Source organism: Notothenia rossii (genome assembly GCF_949606895.1).
Source record: "Notothenia rossii genome assembly, chromosome: 6".
NCBI classification, from domain to species: domain Eukaryota; kingdom Metazoa; phylum Chordata; class Actinopteri; order Perciformes; family Nototheniidae; genus Notothenia; species Notothenia rossii.
Window position 1 is genome coordinate 40,328,998 of NC_136909.1, and position 17,410 is coordinate 40,346,407.

Here is a 17,410-nt window from a genome sequence, read left to right on the forward strand (position 1 = left end):
CTGGGCGGCCGAGTGGAGCAGACAGCAGTTGGGGGGGGGGGGGGGGGGGGGGGGGGGTTGGGGGGGTTGCTGGAGTCAGCTGATCATGGCTTGTACTGTAAGAGCTAGGAACACGGAAATTCATGATGGGTGATTTTGAGTCAGCATTGTGGTAAAAGCTGCATACTTTTTTCCAGCTGCAGGAAATAATACTTTAGATCTCCCAACTTATCATTAAGAGGCAGTAGCCTATAGGCTATACGCATTTAATGCCTTACAACACATAGGCGGCTATAAGTGTATGTATTAGTCAACAACAACACCCATAAGTTAAAACTGCTGTATGAACAGACAATGACTTGTATAATTTCTCACAAATCATTTATATTTAAAACATTTTACAGCAACATTATAGTGTCTTCCCCATAAACCATTAACATGAGTTAGCTTAAACCACACCAACATTGTATCAAGCTTTCCCAAGCCCCCAGGATGTGCGCGGGACTATGTAGCAAATGTTCATAGTGGCCAAACTGTGGTACTACAACTTCCGTGTCAGGCCAAGACGTCGTTGGGCCCAAAAATATTTTTTCCAATTGAATTACATCGGGAAATCTGTAAATCCACAGATCCCATTTTTTAGAGCTAAATCAACTACCCAGTATAATCACTTGAATAGCCCTTATTTTAATCATTATGTCCTGAAGCTGAAAAATGCGCTAAAAGCCAAACCCAAAATGATTTTCCCTCTCCAACCATTAGCTCAGATACTGTTACACAAACCCCCCTGGTTGCTGTCAACAATGTTGCTGCATACTTTCTCTTAACTCGAAAGTAGCTTCGTCAAAAAATAGCAAGTTAGCAAGTAAAATGGCTGTTTCTGGTAAGGAACAAGATACTGCAGTTTCAAAAACATATTTTTTCAGTGAGGTGAGCACTAACAACGTTTGGTTCATAATCCATTTTACTGAGGTGAAGGAATCTGGAATTTAAATTGTTTTCCCAGTGAGGCAGCTGTATAAGCCCCGTTTCAGTTCTGGTTGTCACGTGCAGATGTAAAAGTGTGTTCTGTCTAAATCAAAATGTTCTTTTGAGATATCGCCTTTCATTTTGATATCTGCCATTTGATACACACTCATTGATATCATGCCACAGCGTTGGTCTATCTTTTATCGTAATAGTGTATCTGTCTTTAATGTGAGAACCTCGTAGATCATGCAGTGCATGCAGGAAGATCATGCTCTATGTTCTCCAGTATCAGCTTTTTTGTCTGATGACACCACAACATAATGCCCCGAGCGAGGTGTAATGGTGGATACATTGAACAACCCTGTTGATCAAACATACACCTACAGTAGAATACTTTCTGCACAGCTGATACAACTTTAATACCCCTAACACACAAACGTGTTTACATATAAGAGTCCTCCTGATACACAAACACTCCCTTCATTGTATCCCGAGCAACTCTTGTTGTCAACTGATAAGTTCAAATCTTCTAATTTCCCCAATTGTATCACTTCATCCTTTATTTGACATCTTGTTTTTTTTCGAATCACACAATGGCGTGTTATTAATTCTAGGTTGGTCACTTAAACAGCACTTCTGAAACAAGAAAAAAAAAAAACCTTGTTCCTCGTTCTGCAATTATCAGGCACAATTACACCCCCCCCCCCCCCCATTTTTCAATCCCTCCTTTAAAACAAGTGCGATCAGTGTGTTTGTGCTATGTGTCTGGAGACGATAAAGGCTGCAGATTGGCCCGGTTGAGGATTAGAGGGCTGCTGATTTGAGAGACAATGTTCTAACAGCATGTGGCCTTTTATCTGACAGAGCCACAGTTCATCGTGGTCAAATAGCACAAAACCAGGCGGAGCCGGGCTCACGCCGACAATTATCACATGAATGAACATTGTGCCGGCTGCACACATGTCCATACCCCCCCACCCCACACACACACACACACACACACACACACACACACACACACACACACACACACACACACACACACACACACACACACACACACACACACACACACACACACACACACACACACACACACACACACACACACACACACACACACACACACACACACAACCACACACACACACACACACACACACACACACACACACACACACACACACACACACACACACACACACAAGTCTGTATGCTGTTCTTGGCAGCGTGCAAACCAAAGAAATGCAACAAAGGACAGAAAGTTTTATTCTGAACCTAACCAACTTTTCCCTCATGCCGTATTGATTTTTGCCCGGAGCCATGCATTTAATGGGCACTCGTTGCATAACTGGAGGATATACTTGTGAAATGTTAGCCTTGGAAGCGGTCTAACCGCAGCGCGAGGAAAACGCCACAATCACATCATTTGTCTTTTCTTATTTTGGTTTAAAAAAACGGGGGAAAGAAAAATAAGCCCACATGCTATAAATGAGCCGTAGGGTGGTAAGGGGTAGAGACAGAGTGACTTACATTCAGAAGCTAACAATGAATTCAATGAATTGCCTCTGTTTAGCTGCATTTCTGAAGGACAAACAAATGAACCTATAGTTATTCTTTAACCCTGTGCTACCAGCTAGTGAGCTCACAGTGGGCTACATACAGACTCAGATACTCAATATCTCAGCCTATATACTGATATGGAAAAAGGGCACAACTTAACCACTTTCATCAAGTTAGTTTAGTAAAGTTGTTTTGTCTCAAGTGTAACCTTGAAAAGTTCAATATTCATACTCCTTCTAGCAACCTGGTTCTTTAGCTACCAGCTATGTGCTAACTGCCTCTCACAGGCAGCTTTATCAGGGCTTTTTGGCTGAACAAATACTGAGCAGTGCAAACCAACCCACTCACTCTCAATGTCCCCTTCTGTAAGAGTCCTCATTGGGACTATTTCTTTATAGAAAGTAATCCAGGGTGCTTTTAGAAACTATCCACGTGTCTGCTACTTGAGGTTGTTGTTGTTGTTTGGATGGATCGACAGCTTAAAATTTTGATTTACTGAGATGATTCAAATAGGCTGTGTCCGAGATCTGGAATGATAGGTGTCCTTTACATCGGGAACGTAACCCTAACACTTCTTGAAGTGGCTGATTTCAAGAATGGCTACCGCTTTAAAAAGTATTATTTTGTTAACAAAGCTCTGCTAAATTGCTTGCACTAAGAAATATTCACTTAACCCTCCTATTGTCTTTGTTTCCCCCCCCTTACTTTGGTGTTCGCGGTCAAATTTGACCGGTCCTGTTTTAACTGATATTACATTAACACAAAAAACATTAATCATCACCAAATTTCATTTAACACCCCTTTCAAACTGTACATATTGTATCAGACTACTGGTATACATGAACAACTGCAGTAAATATACAAATAATAGACACTGAACATGTATTGTGTGTGCCAGGTGTGATCAATGTGGGGGGATGGGCACATAAGAGCATGAAATGTGTCAAATTGTTCTCTGTGTATGTGTTTGTGTGTGCCAGGTGTAATTCACATGGGGGTCAGATTTGACCCGAAGACAACAGGAGGGTTAATCATGAAAATGCTTTAAGAAAGGTTTGTTTGCACAGTAATAAAGTGGATTATTATGCAATGTAAATATAGAAGAAACTATTGTGCATTGTTTAAAAAAAGTAAAGTATGCTCAAAAAGAAGAAAAAAAACTAGCCTATTGATTCTTAAATGCCTAAAAATGCACATATAAGTGAGTTTAACAAGTTTTCAGTTGTCTCTGTTCATGATGCATTTGAATGACTGTGCTCTCATACCAATGCATACACAATACTGTTGCAATGCTGTATAATATTCACCTATATGTGAAAAACATACATTGTTATAAATGTCCAAACTTTTCTATAATATCTCAAAACCTTAATATGTCATTATGTCTCTTAGTTCTTTTAATCGCTGCTCCTCATTTTTAGCTATAGGATGTGTATTTACTTGTCTTTATTTTCATTCTATTATTACTAATGTGCTTTTCTTCTCTAAATGTAATAAGTTAGGTTATTCTTTATTATTGGATGCCTTATTTTTACCTGCTATGCTACTTTCTGCTGTAATGCTGTAATGTCCCCGCTGTGGGACTAATTAAGTACATTGATTCTGATTAAGATTCACATTTCCCTAAAATGATATTATAAAGGTAATAATTCAGGTTTAAGTCACACCCCCTTAATGTAAAGACTCTAACACTCATTAATTTAGATGATGGGAGGACTTCCTGCGGTGCTGACCTGTGGCTACTGAGATGGTGCTGGGTGCACTGGTCCCGCGGCCCCTCTCAGCGATGATGCTGACGGTGTACAGCATGCCGGCTGTCAGGCCCCTCAGGAGGTGGGACTCGGAGCTGCCCGGCAGCACGTCCTCCGCCCTGTGGCCGTCAGCCGACACGTACACCAGTCTGAAGGAGTCCAGCTTAGCCAGGGGGCGTTTCCACTGCAGCATCATGGTTTTCTCCGTCACCTCCGTAACAGCCAGATCCTTGGGAGCATCCAGTGCTAAGGGAATTTTACAATTTTGTAAAATTGGAAATATACAATTTGTAAATTACAAATGTACAATTTGTAAATCTATAGATGAGAGAAAAAACGAGAGACTTGGTAAAGTGGAGTTTCAGACCGTCAGACAGAAAGACAACCAGACGGAAGGATGGACGGACAGACACACTGTGTATATATATACTGTATATATACATTTTTTTGCTTTTGCGTATTACTTTCTGAAAATAAAATGTTTGTTATGGTCTGAATAGCAACATCCTAAAAATAAGTACAATTAAAACATTGAGTGCATAAAGTGCTTGTGTGTTACCAGTCACTGCGTTGGTGGTCGTCGGCCGACTCTCCCGCTCATCCGTCACCGCGGTTACGCCCATCCCGTACTCTGTGCCAGGTCTCAGGCCTACATAGCAGGGCAGAAATAAAAAGCAGTGTCATGTTGTGTTTGTACCGCTGCTCTGAGGTGTCAGCGCATGAACGATGGGGAGGCTCTGTAGTCAAGTGGCCAGCTGTTTTGGCTAATGGCTCCAATGCCTATAGCAAACACAAAAACGCTCTCATGTGGTATGGTTGCACAATAGATTGCAGCCTAATTGCATTTCATGGTAAGCCTGCGCTCACTGTGGAACATCATTGATGGGTCTATAGGGCCCTTGTCGCGGAGCTACTTGCTATGATACAGCAGGCTCTGGAGGCTCTTTGGTGTCCAAAATGAAGCCCTCTTTTGGCTTGATCGCCTCTAATTCCTTTATTAACTCCCACAGAGGTCATCACACGCAGAGCCTTGCAGCATGAAATTACACCTAATGCCCAGGAAACTCATTATCAATAAAATCACGAGCGTGAAGGCAATTACAGATAATAACTGTGTGAAAGAAGTGCTGAGGTGTGTGTGGAGCGGAGTGGGATGTCGGTTGAATGGACACACTGCTTTATTTCCATGGGATGGGCCTCCCAAGGACAAAGAATTGAGCTAGACAAAACACTATTAGACTGTTTTTGGAAGCTTTTTTTTGTTTCTCATGGTGTCTAATCCTGCCATGCTCACAGTGTAGAAACACTGAAAAAAAACACATCCGCCTCAAAGCATGGCTTTATAATGTCAGCGTGCACATAGATGAAAACACGGCCGTTTTTTTGTTTGAGCAAGTTCTCAGAGGGAAACAAGCGGCTGTGTTATTCCATTTAAAGTCTGAAGGCCAAACCCCCCTGGGGGGTTTTCTAATAAAGTGAGCCTTTGTAGAAGGGAAAACATTTCAGGACACAAAACAAAGGAAATGAGCCAGCTGAATATAACACTGACCATTTCAATTTTAAGGGAGCACCACTGACAATTGCCCAAAGAATTAGTAGAATAAACACTTCACACTCTATCTTTTTTTTCCCACAGACGGTGTTCAGCCGTGTCATTTGGATGCGAGGTGGTAATGGGCTTAAGTGAACTGAGAGCAGAGGAAGAATGAAATCTGCTCGCTCTGCTTAGCAGGACGGGATTGTGTTTCTGATATAGCTGCTATCAGTCGAACTGTCATAAATGTTCATGATAAATGTTCAATGATCAAAGTTAGTGTTCATACACACTGTCCACTGTCACTGGGCAAGGTATGCTCCTCTGATGGAATGTGATGAGATAATTACAAATTAATTCTGAATAAAGATTCATCTCTTTAGTCCACATTATAAACAACAGCAAATACATAACCTGGCTACCCAGAAGCTGTTCTGATTAAAGGTTCACTTCCATACACTGCTGCGCTTCAGCGTGTGGGATCAGTTGGAGACCTGCTGTGCCTGTATCTACTGTATATATAGTGTATATACATACAGTATATATACTGTATATATGTATACTCAGTGGCCACTTTGTTAGGTACCCCTGCCACCATCTAATGCAGACCAACATCATCATGTTCAGCTTTCGTTCACATTGATGGAAATGTGTTTATTACTGACATTATGGTTAAAGGTGATACTATACTGGACTACATTATGTTATATATTGTTTGATATATTGAGTGTAATGTTGTGTGAATAAAAATGTAAATGTTCTGCATTGTTCAGATATATAATACACTTTATAACTTAGATGAAGTGATTTCAGCTATTTGAAATATAATGTATCAGATCCAATTAATCCAGCATCCTCAAAATATTCAGTATATTTATCAAAATTATCCCATCAGGAGTTGAAATAGGGCCTGTCTCTGGTTTAAACTGCCAATTTTAATTCAGAAAATGTGGATAGAAATGGATCCAGAATCCCTAATAACCCTCAGAACTCTTTAAATGTGGTCCAAATTGAACGCTATAATGCTTATTGATGCTAATTTACGCTACTCATGCTAATTATGCTGATTACGAAAATTGCACCAAGTAAGGGGAACCATACTATACATTTTTTACACGTAACTTTGGGGTACTCAACATATCTGGTTTACCAATCTTGGCGTGTAGACTGTTGTACTGAAAGCTGTTTGGGCGTATATGCGGTACATCGCGAGTGCTGGACAACTTTCTACAAATACAAGTACTTTTTCTCTAATGTTTTTTATTGTCTTGGTCGTCTGTTTATTTGTTGATTGCCATTTTTTTCTTGTCTTTTCTATAGAGTAGTGTAGTGACGAGTCCTAAAACCCGGAAGTGAGTTAACATTGTACCACTTCTGGTTTCCTCGTCTCAGAGCCAATGGGATTTCTCCATAGGACTTTGGAAAATATCTGGAAATAAGGTCCGTGGTTGACACAAATTTAAGAGACGGATCACGTTTTGTTCTACGACATTAAATACATCAGCAGTGACCCCACTGGTGATTTTTGAAGAGTTTACGTGTCTGAAAAATGATGGTTGTTAACAAGTGGCTGAATAGGACTACAGAAGTAGTGGAGGGCGTTGTACGTCATTACGCCGAACACGTAAACACTCTAAGTTTGTTTGCCCTGTTCTGCTTGAAAGCAAGTACCTGCACTCTTGCAAACTGTTAAAACAAACGCTTCAACATTTTTAATCCGTATTTTTGAATATCGATCTTCAGTTGGCGTGGCGTTGAAGTCGTGCGACCCTGCTGTACTCGGCTGTAGTTCGTTTATAGCATAACGTTAGCCTTTTGCCTCTAGCGAAAAAATTTATGATTCGAAAATTATAAAAGTAGGGTAGACATGTGGAGATTATCCGGCTGAACAAAACGTGCATTTATCAAACAGGTTAGTTTTCCACAGACCTTATTTCCAGCTATGTTCCAAAATCCTATGGAGAAATCCCATTGACTCTGAGACGAGGGAACCGGTAGTGGTAAAATACTAACTCACTTCCGGGTTTTAGGACTCGTCACTGCACCACTCTATTACTATAATGTCCTTGTTGGTGTCTTGTTATTCTTTGTGTTATGCGTTAGGACCCCACCCCCAAGACGTTTCTCTCAAGGGTTTATCCTAATGAATGAACGTGTGTAATAATATGTTGGGGGCTGAATATAGCACCATCAGCTCAAATCTAAAACATACCAGTTAACATTAGACCAGGACAGTTATAACAGGTGTACCTAATTATATCTATGTAGAGATATATAAACTGTGAAATATATTCTATATACTATTTATCCATGACAACTTCAAGCACTGATGAAGCCCCTAAAATCATGTTAGAGCTTTGGAAAGACGACTTAAGCTATAGGCCTATTTGTAAATTGTGTCTGCTTTAAAACAACTGAAATGTTGACTTTAATTGAATGTATCAAGTAAACAGATTTCACTTAACTGTATAAGGTTTAGTTCAAAGCAATAATATTACGTTAAAATAAAAAATATTAGGTTGCATTCCAGTAACTTAATACAGTAATCATGTGAAATTTGTTTACATAATACATTTATTTAAAGTCAACGGTTCAGTTTTTTCAGTGTTTTTCTGTAGCTTGTAGCTTTAGCCTGCAGCTTGTAGCTATAGTTTGTAGCTGGGATCAATACCGGTTATCTTGGCTGTGGTGGTGTCCCGGGGTCCGGGGGGGAAGAGCAGCTCTCCGTGCTCCCCCCCTGACAGAGGCCCGTACTTGATGCGGTAGTTTTCCACTGGAGCTTGGCTGTTCTTCCACTCAAGAGTGATGCTCTCGTCCGTCAGCTCCACTGTCTGCAGGTCTTTGGGGGCATCCAGGTCTACCACACACAAATTACATTTAAGCACATGGAAATATACTCTAACCTAAATTCAACTGTATTTCTCATCAAGACCCAAGACATCAAGATTGTGAGATCATTGTGAACACATTTTGTCCTTCAAGGAACACACACCAGCCTGATATTTAACATACAACCCCCCAGCTGAAACACAGCTTGCTAAACTTGACTATGATAAGCAGCAGTGATGAGTAACAAAGATGTAATCAAATGCTGTGCTTAAATACAATTTTGAGGTACTTGTACTTTACTTGAGTGCTTCAATTGTTGCTGCTTTGTACTACAACCCCACTAGTATTACATTTTGTACTTTAACTCCACTACATTTATTTAGTACCTTTAGTTATTTTAAAGATTTTAATTAATGTTATGAAAACTCTTAAATAAGACTTCGGTTACACCTGGAGTAAATTCACAAGCTCTGCAGCATACAAATATAAAAACAATATATAATATTATTTTACTTTTGGTTCTTTAAGTATATTTGATGCTTATACTGTTTTACTTTTACTTGACTTCAATTTTAAAAGCAGGACTTTTACTGTAGCGTATTCCTACACTCTACTTTTACTTAAGTACAGGATCTGGGTACTTTTTCCACCTCTGATAAGCAGTTAATAGCTGTGGTTGGAATAAAACAGGCTCAGGTAGATCTATTTTCTTGCCTTACAGCACATCAGATTGTTATTTGAGCCTCACCTGTGAGGAAAGACTGGAACACAGGAATGCTGCTCTGCTCGCCCATGCGAGACGACAGAGACACCTCGTATTGGGTGTCGGGGGAGAGGCCTCCGAGGTGGTACTGGGTGTCACTGAAGGACAGCTCCACCACGCTGCGATCCGCGGGGCTGGAGCTGGGCCCGTAGGAGATGCTGACCCCGTGCACCTGAGCCACGGGCTGGGACCATGTGACCAGCGCTGTGGAGTCCGTCACGTCGCGCACATCCACCTGGCTGGGGGCGTCGATCACTGCAAAGGGGAGGAAAAACCAGGCTTAGGACACATGTATGATCAGGTATTTAATGAGAGATAGTTCAAAGCAAAACTGGTGCGTGCACATTTTTGCAAAAAAAATGGATTTTGTCTTCCATGAGTAACATTGAAAGGGCTTTTGTTATTTTAACATTTCCAACAGGAGGAATACTTACAGCATTAAATGTGTTGTATCAACAGAACTCATATAACTGTATGAGGTTAGTTGAAAGCAATACTATTACGTTTAAATAAAAAAATATTAGCTTCAACTTAATATTATTGCTTTCAACTAACCTAATACAGTTATGTGGCATTTGTTGACATAATACATGTAATTAAAGTCAACTTTTCAGTTTTTTGCAATGTAGGCACCTGAGAATTGAGTCCCGTCCTTTAAATGTAGGCAGTAATGTTTAGTATGTCATTAAATACCGGACTGTGCCCTGTCAAGGTCAATCTTTTGCTTCAGTTTGTTTATAAAGGGATATACGCTCAAAAAATGGCGTACGCCAGTTTCTACGCAATGTTTGCGATTTATAAAATACTAACTAGACGGTAAAATGTGCGGTCCTCCACGCAAACTCTGACCCATGCGTAAGCACAAAAACGGGAGAGACGAGAAACTGTGGCACCGTTGGCAGAAGGAAGAATGGAAAGAAATATGTGGAAATAATACCATAAATAAAATGTTACCTCTCATTTATCATATATGAAGAATTCATTTTCAAACATTGATTAAAGCCAATCTTAAAATGATTAAACAAATGCCTGTTTGCGACTCCTCAGTGCACACAAAAACATAACTTGGAGAAATAAATAAATACGGAAATGTTATTTAAAACCACCTCGAATATGCTGTGTTAATGTTATGAAATGTTTTCTCATAAATTATGCGGAAAACAGAAAGACAGAATTACGTCTAAACTGACGCCGTTTTGCATTTCTATAGTTTGTAGATACGAGCATGGTTTTATATACTATCATGTTTAATCGTGTTTTATGCCGTTTGCCAAGACTTGATAAGTCGCTCGTAAAACACAGGAGGTATGGAAACTAAGAACCCCATATGTGGTAAATTGTACAACTAATATAACACAACACATTAGTTATATTTCCTTTAACTGGTGGATTATGGATATATATTTGCTGATCGAAAGCTGGAACACAAACCACCAAATACAAACAAATAATTCAGATCCAGTCGTCATGACTCCACTCCGGAGGAATTCCCCGATCATTTCTTACAGTTTCTCATCAAGGGGGGTCTCCTGTCCCCGGTACAAACACACTGCCTGAGGAAGGCTATGTCTATTATTTTTGTCATTAACCTTTTTCGGACCACTTATTTATTTATTTTGGTGACGATCCAACCTCCATGCTGCTACTCTGGTTCAAACTGCATCCACTAAACAATATGATTTATCTCGACCTCCCCAAAATAACCAAAATCTGACACGGTGTGAGATGTCTTTTTTAGCTGCTCTGTCGTCATTTCCTGCGATCTTCTTCATAAAGTCAGTCAAAATGAATGAATGAATGGGCGTTTCTTTGACTATTTATAGGCAAATATGGGCCTTACGTGAAGCCCGCAAAAGCTGCGCCGCATTTCAAGTTGATTGTGATTTATAAAGGGAAACCGGCGTAGGAAGTGCTGTACGCACTTTCCTCGCCGGTACACAAAGTTTTATGAATCGTAAAATGTCGTAAAATGTCTGTACCTATTTTTTTGCTTTGTACTACGTAAGCAACCTTCCCACGTGAATCCTGCCCAAGGCGTTATAAATGAGGCCCCAGACCTTAGTTTGATTTACCTGTTTAATTTAATAAACTTAATTGTTATATTACGTTTTCAGATCTGACATAATCAGTATGGGTATACATGTTTGAACTAAGTTTAACAATATTAAATGAGCAGTGAAGAACAGTTTAAATATTTATACAGAGCGGGAGGGATTTTAGTCTTTGCAGACCATTTACATGCACAAAAACCTATAGAGCACATTACAGGAAAGGGCATACGAGGGCCCCTTTAATCCTAATCTATCTGGAGGTTGTCTAGTTAATTCTGTTAATCATCTTAATAATAGTTATTTACGACTGGAAACAATGGAAACAATTGCAGGCTTGTGTTTTAATATGACCTATTTCATGTTAGAATTTGTGTTGGAGCAGTAGTAGACATTTTCCATTATGTTTTTTTTTCACTGTTGTACACTGATAGAAATGAACCCTAAAATACCATGGGGGTAGGAAGCACATGGAGGATTGCTGTTCTTTGCAGGAATACAATCATTTCAGCAATGTAGGTGCTGAAAATGGGACAGCCTTCGAACATTTATAAAAGATATTCAGCCTATTACAGATCATCTCCCTGCTCCATGAAGGGCACAGTTTTACAAGGCTGAAATTGATTTGTCACATGTCAGCAACTCTAGGAAAGTAAACCTTCTGCACAGGGCTGATAAAGTGAACAATCTGCATTTGAGCTTAACACAGATTTGTCTTCTAAGGACGCTGGGAGTGTGTCGCTCTGGTGTCATGATACTGTTCTCCCAGGAGGCCGCCTCGCTTAGTCTGACTTCCTGCAGCATCCCACATTGGCTGGGTTATGTTGGAGGGGGAGGAGAGGTCTCACTTCACAAAATTAGCCCCTTTAGCATGCAAATCCCACAGTACGAGTCTATGGAATGGAAAAATTGAGCTGGATATAAGAGAGCCTGAAAGACCCGCAGATCTTTGAACCTTGAAATCCAATTCGTCCTGACAGGTGTTAGTGTATCCCAGTTACCTTTTCTACAATCCATTAAGATCTTTTGGTCCAACTTGTACTGAAAGAATCCATTAATGTCAATAGAGTGGTGTAGGAATGAGTCGTAAACCAAGAAATTAGTTAGCATTTTACTACTTATGGTTCGCTCGCCTCAACGTCTAGGTTTCTTTAAAACAATTTAATAAGCTCTATGGTTAACAAACGCTTGAAAGATTTTGACGTTAACAACATGCATCATAAAAATGGTGGTTGCCAACAAGCAAGTAAATATGACGACCAAACGTCATCATCACGCCAAACATTAGGCACCATTAGCTTAATGCTGGTGACGTGAAGTCATGTGACCGTGGGGTAATTCATTAACAGCATCAACTTTCGGATCAGGGGGTCACAGGTTCAATCCCCACTGTAATCAGCATGTTGTTGTGTCCCTGAGCAAGACACTTGACCCCAGTTTGCTCCTGTGGGGATTGCCCACAGTATTGAATGTACAGTATGTAAGTCGCTCTGGCTAAAAGCGTCTAACAAGGCACATGTAATGTAATGTAATTTCCTTGTGGCTTTTGCATTTACGCTTCACATTTATTTCCAATGTTGTAAATATGTGTAGATAATCCTGCTAAGTACCAACCGACTAATCATTTCAATGACAACAGGGATTGCATGTGCATGCTACAAACCTTGGTACATTTTTGTTTTAATTATTGTCTTTTCATCTCCTTTATTTATTATTTACACACACAGTATCGTATGGAAGAGGATTACGGCCACATGATATTTTTTTGGAGGATTTGAAAAAAGTTTTTTCTCAGAATTCTGACTTTTTTCTCAGAACAAAACAAAAATAAAATTGGGAGAAAAAAGTCAGAATTCTGATTTTTTTTCTCCCTATTTTCTGACTTTTTTCTCAGAACAAAAAAAAAAACATGTGGCCTTAATCCTCTTCTGTAGTATAGCACACATTTATGATGCTTACACACTTTGTTCAGCAGGATAATTTCCACATATTAACACTGCTTATAAGATTTGAAGCGTGAATGTAACCTCCAGAAGTAGAAAGCTAACTTTAGGCTATCAACAAACTACATTGCACACCCGCTAAGCTAAAGGCGGCTATTGTTCGAAGTGATGACGTTTAGTAGTCTCATTTAATCACTTTTGCAACCACCGTTTTAAAGAAACAAGCTACAGCTGCCAGTGGAGCATTTACTGGCGCATTTTATCTCGTCGAAAAACACTTGAAAATCTCCTGAGCTTGTGTTATCCACAGACCTTATAGCGAGTTTCTAACAAAAACACAGGAAAAAAAAAACATTGGCATCAAGCCAAGCAAACTAAAAGCGCTGTAATCATTTCCAGTTTACCAGATTTTCATCTTATAAATGGATTCTTCTTGTTATAACTACACCATTTCACAGACATAAAGACATTCTCCTTATTTCACATTATGAACCGACTTTAAGAAACGTCCTGTAACAGGACTGGGCAGATAAAGAGAAAAGTGGTAGTGTAGCAATCACGACAGAGGCAGTGTTCAAGTCCAAAAAAGAGGCTTTATTGCTGTTAAACTAAAAAAATACCTTTAACTATACAAAGGCTAACGTAGCAGGGCCGCTAACCGACTTACCAGCTTACAAAATGTTAGCTCACGCTGGGAGTCTCCTGCTCCCTCCATGTGCCACACACAACTTCTTCTTCTTCTCTTTAATGGCGAATCGCTTCCACTTGGAGCATATATCGCCACCTACTGTTTAGTTATTAAATGTTCATACTAAATCCTTATCCTCAGACCAGTGCTTTTGAGGAATTTGAAGATCAGCTTGTTTGCTTCATTTCTTGATTTACTTTCATATATTGCCTTAAAATCCATGTCCTTGATGTTGAGTTGTTCCAGTGCAGTTTTCAGAATGAATCTTTGTCTGTTATAATCCGGGCAGCGAAAAAATACATGATGTATTGGCTCTGGTTGTTGGCAACCATCACAATTGCCATTTGGATGTTTTCCCAATCAGATGCAGTGATGAGTTTAGTCCAGAGTGTCCCAATTTTATCCTGCTGTTAATGCTCTGTTCTCTTCTACTACACCCCCAAGTGCTTCCTGTTCCTACTTCCCTTTGTATCTGATATAAATGTCTTCCTTTGGTGTTACTGTCCCATAGTTTTTGCCATTGTTGCTTGATAACCACTTTAGTAAAAGATTTGACTTCTGCTCTACTGATGGGTACCATAATATCAATCTGGTTTGCTTTCAAACCACATTTTGCCAGTTGATCCACTACTTCATTCCCTCTAATGCCCACATGCGCTGGAACCCACACAAATTGAACAACAATTCCCAGATGAACTAACCTAAACATGCTTTGTAAAATTTCATGTAAAATATCCTGACGACATTCTGAAGAGAAGTTGTTTATACTCTCCAGAGCTGCACTGGAGTCAGAGCAAATGACCACTCGCATTGGCTGTATTTCCTCTACCCACTGAAGTGCTAGAGAGATAGCCATCATCTCTACTGTATATACTGCACTGTGATCACTTGTACGCTTTCCCACTTTGACTTTTAACTCAGGAACATAAAATGCACAACCAGTTAGACCATTTTCTGGATTTTTGGATCCATCAGTAAATATTTTTATAAAGTGCCCATATTGTTCATGTAGAACAGTGTTCACATAAGCCTGTACATTGAATTTGTTTTTCATTGAATGTACCCGTTTCAATAGTGACAAATCTACTATAGGTTGAGGTAGCAACCATGGTGGAACAGCTGATGACAACACCGTCGGACTAATATTCCATTCTTTAACTTTGAATTCCTTACATATTTCCGAAACACAAAAACAAAAACTTTCTTTTTTTATTTTGTTACTTTCCCAACTTGTTTGTACAGTTTGTTTAGTAGGGTGAGTATCTTTATGGCCCTGTAGATTTGCCAAGTAATTAACAATTAACTGCTTTCTCCTCAAAGAAATAGGTACTTCTCCAACCTCTACCTGAAGTGCCGACACTGGTGTAGATCTTACTGCCCCACAGCATATCCTTAGAGCTTGTGCCTGGACTCTATCTAATTTTTGAAGAGAAGAATATGCAGCTGACCCATACACTATTAGTCCGTATTCTATGGCTGATCTAATTAAGGCCGTGTATACGTTCCTCAAAGCAGCTTTATCAGCCCCCCACTTAGTGCCTGCCAAGCACCTCATAACATTTAAAACCCTTTTACATTTATCTACTACTTTATCAATGTGAGTTCTCCATGTGACTCTCTCGTCCAACCATATTCCCAGAAATGTAAATGTCTTCACTTTCTTTAGATCTTGTCCATAAAGTTTTAACCTAACCTCCTCACCTATCCTTTTCCTCGTAAAAAATAAAGTTTCAGTTTTTTCCACCGACAATCTAAACCCCCATGTCAGAGACCTGCTTTCAATTTCCGTAATGGCTTCCTGAATCTTAGCTACAATATATTTTACTTTTCTGCCCCTTTTCCAAATAGCTCCATCATCTGCAAAAAGCGACTTACCAATATCAGATCCTACTTGTGTATATATATCATTGATCATGATAGAAAATAAAAGAGGACTGATGACACTCCCCTGCGGGGTTCCATTTTCAACTTCATGCCTGCGAGAATATGACTTGCCAACTCGGACTCTGATGGCACGGCCAAACAAAAAATCCATAATCCAATTATATACATTACCTCCCAGACCCATAATGTCCAGTTTTATTAATAATCCTTCCTTCCACATCATATCGTAAGCTTTTTCCACATCAAAGAATACAGCTACAACACACTCCTTGTTCTCTTGGGCTTTCCTGACTTCAGACTCCAGGCACAGCAGTGGATCTAAAGTACTCCGCCCTCTTCTAAACCCACTCTGATAAGGAGTCATTAGTTCATTTTTCTCAATGTAGTATGTTAGCCTTTCTGTTATCATTCTTTCCATAACTTTACACAAGTGTGATGTCAGAGCTATAGGTCTATAACTGCCTGGACTGGTTGGATTCCCAATAGGAATAATGACTGACTCTTTCCATATTATTGGCAGCTTCCCTTTCTCCCAGATCTTATTGTACATCTCCAGCAGCTTTCCTAATGCAAAATCACTTAATTTGGTCAACATTATATAAAATACATTATCTTTCCCAGGAGCAGTCATTTTACACTTACTTAATGCTCTTCTCAACTCTTGAATAGAGAAAGGTATATTTACAACACCCTGCGACGAATGTCTTTCTTCATATACATTAGGATGTTCATCTAACACTTCCTGCCTCCTGATCTTACCTTCTTCTGTCAAATTTTCCGAAGAATGAACTTTGACAAAATTTTCAGCTAGAATTTCTGCCTTCTCCAAAGCACCAGTGGCAAATTCCCCTCCAATCTCTAATACTGGCAGGTTACTCTGATGTCTTATTCCCCTCATCTTCTTAATCATTCCCCATACTTTATCTAATGGTGTAGTTCTCCCAATACTTGAACAGAATCCTCTCCAACACTCCCTTTTTGCTCTTTTAACAATGTTCCTCACCTGAGCCTGTGCCTTTTTATATTCTAATAAATTATGTAATGAATGTGTCTTTCTTAGCTTTCCAAACAGCCTGATTTTGTTTCGGATTGCATCATTACAGTCTTTGTTCCACCACAGTACCATCTTAACACATTTACCAAGTTTCCCAGTTTTATTCCCAATAGCTTGATTAGCGCTTTTAATTATATTTGAAGTAAATTGCTCATTTATTTCATCAATACTTTCTGCCATATCAATCTGATCCAATTCATTGTCGCACAATTTAGCAAACATCTCCCAATTTGCTTTAGAAAAACTCCATCTCATGATACGGTCTAGCTCAACCACATGATTTATATCAAACTTGATTATAATCGGAAGATGATCACTCCCAATACTGTTATTTGCCAATACTTCCCAACTGCTACCAGAAGCTAATTCACTTGTTACAAGAGTTAGGTCGATCGCAGACTCTGT

The 17,410-nt window shown here is 39.5% G+C and overlaps 1 protein-coding gene across 4 annotated transcripts in view; it reads right to left on the reverse strand.

The window, feature by feature from the left end:
* tncb (tenascin Cb) overlaps positions 1-17,410 on the reverse strand; it is a 105,354-nt gene that overhangs the window by 19,927 nt on the left and 68,017 nt on the right. For all 4 annotated transcript variants that reach the window (XM_079687205.1, XM_079687204.1, XM_079687203.1 and 1 more), the window contains exons 7-10: positions 9,374-9,643; positions 8,468-8,653; positions 4,822-4,911; positions 4,245-4,508 (exon numbers count right to left, since the gene is read on the reverse strand). In XM_079687205.1, the coding sequence (XP_079543331.1) occupies positions 4,245-4,508; positions 4,822-4,911; positions 8,468-8,653; positions 9,374-9,643 (810 nt within the window). The remainder of the gene's footprint in view (positions 1-4,244; positions 4,509-4,821; positions 4,912-8,467; positions 8,654-9,373; positions 9,644-17,410) is intronic.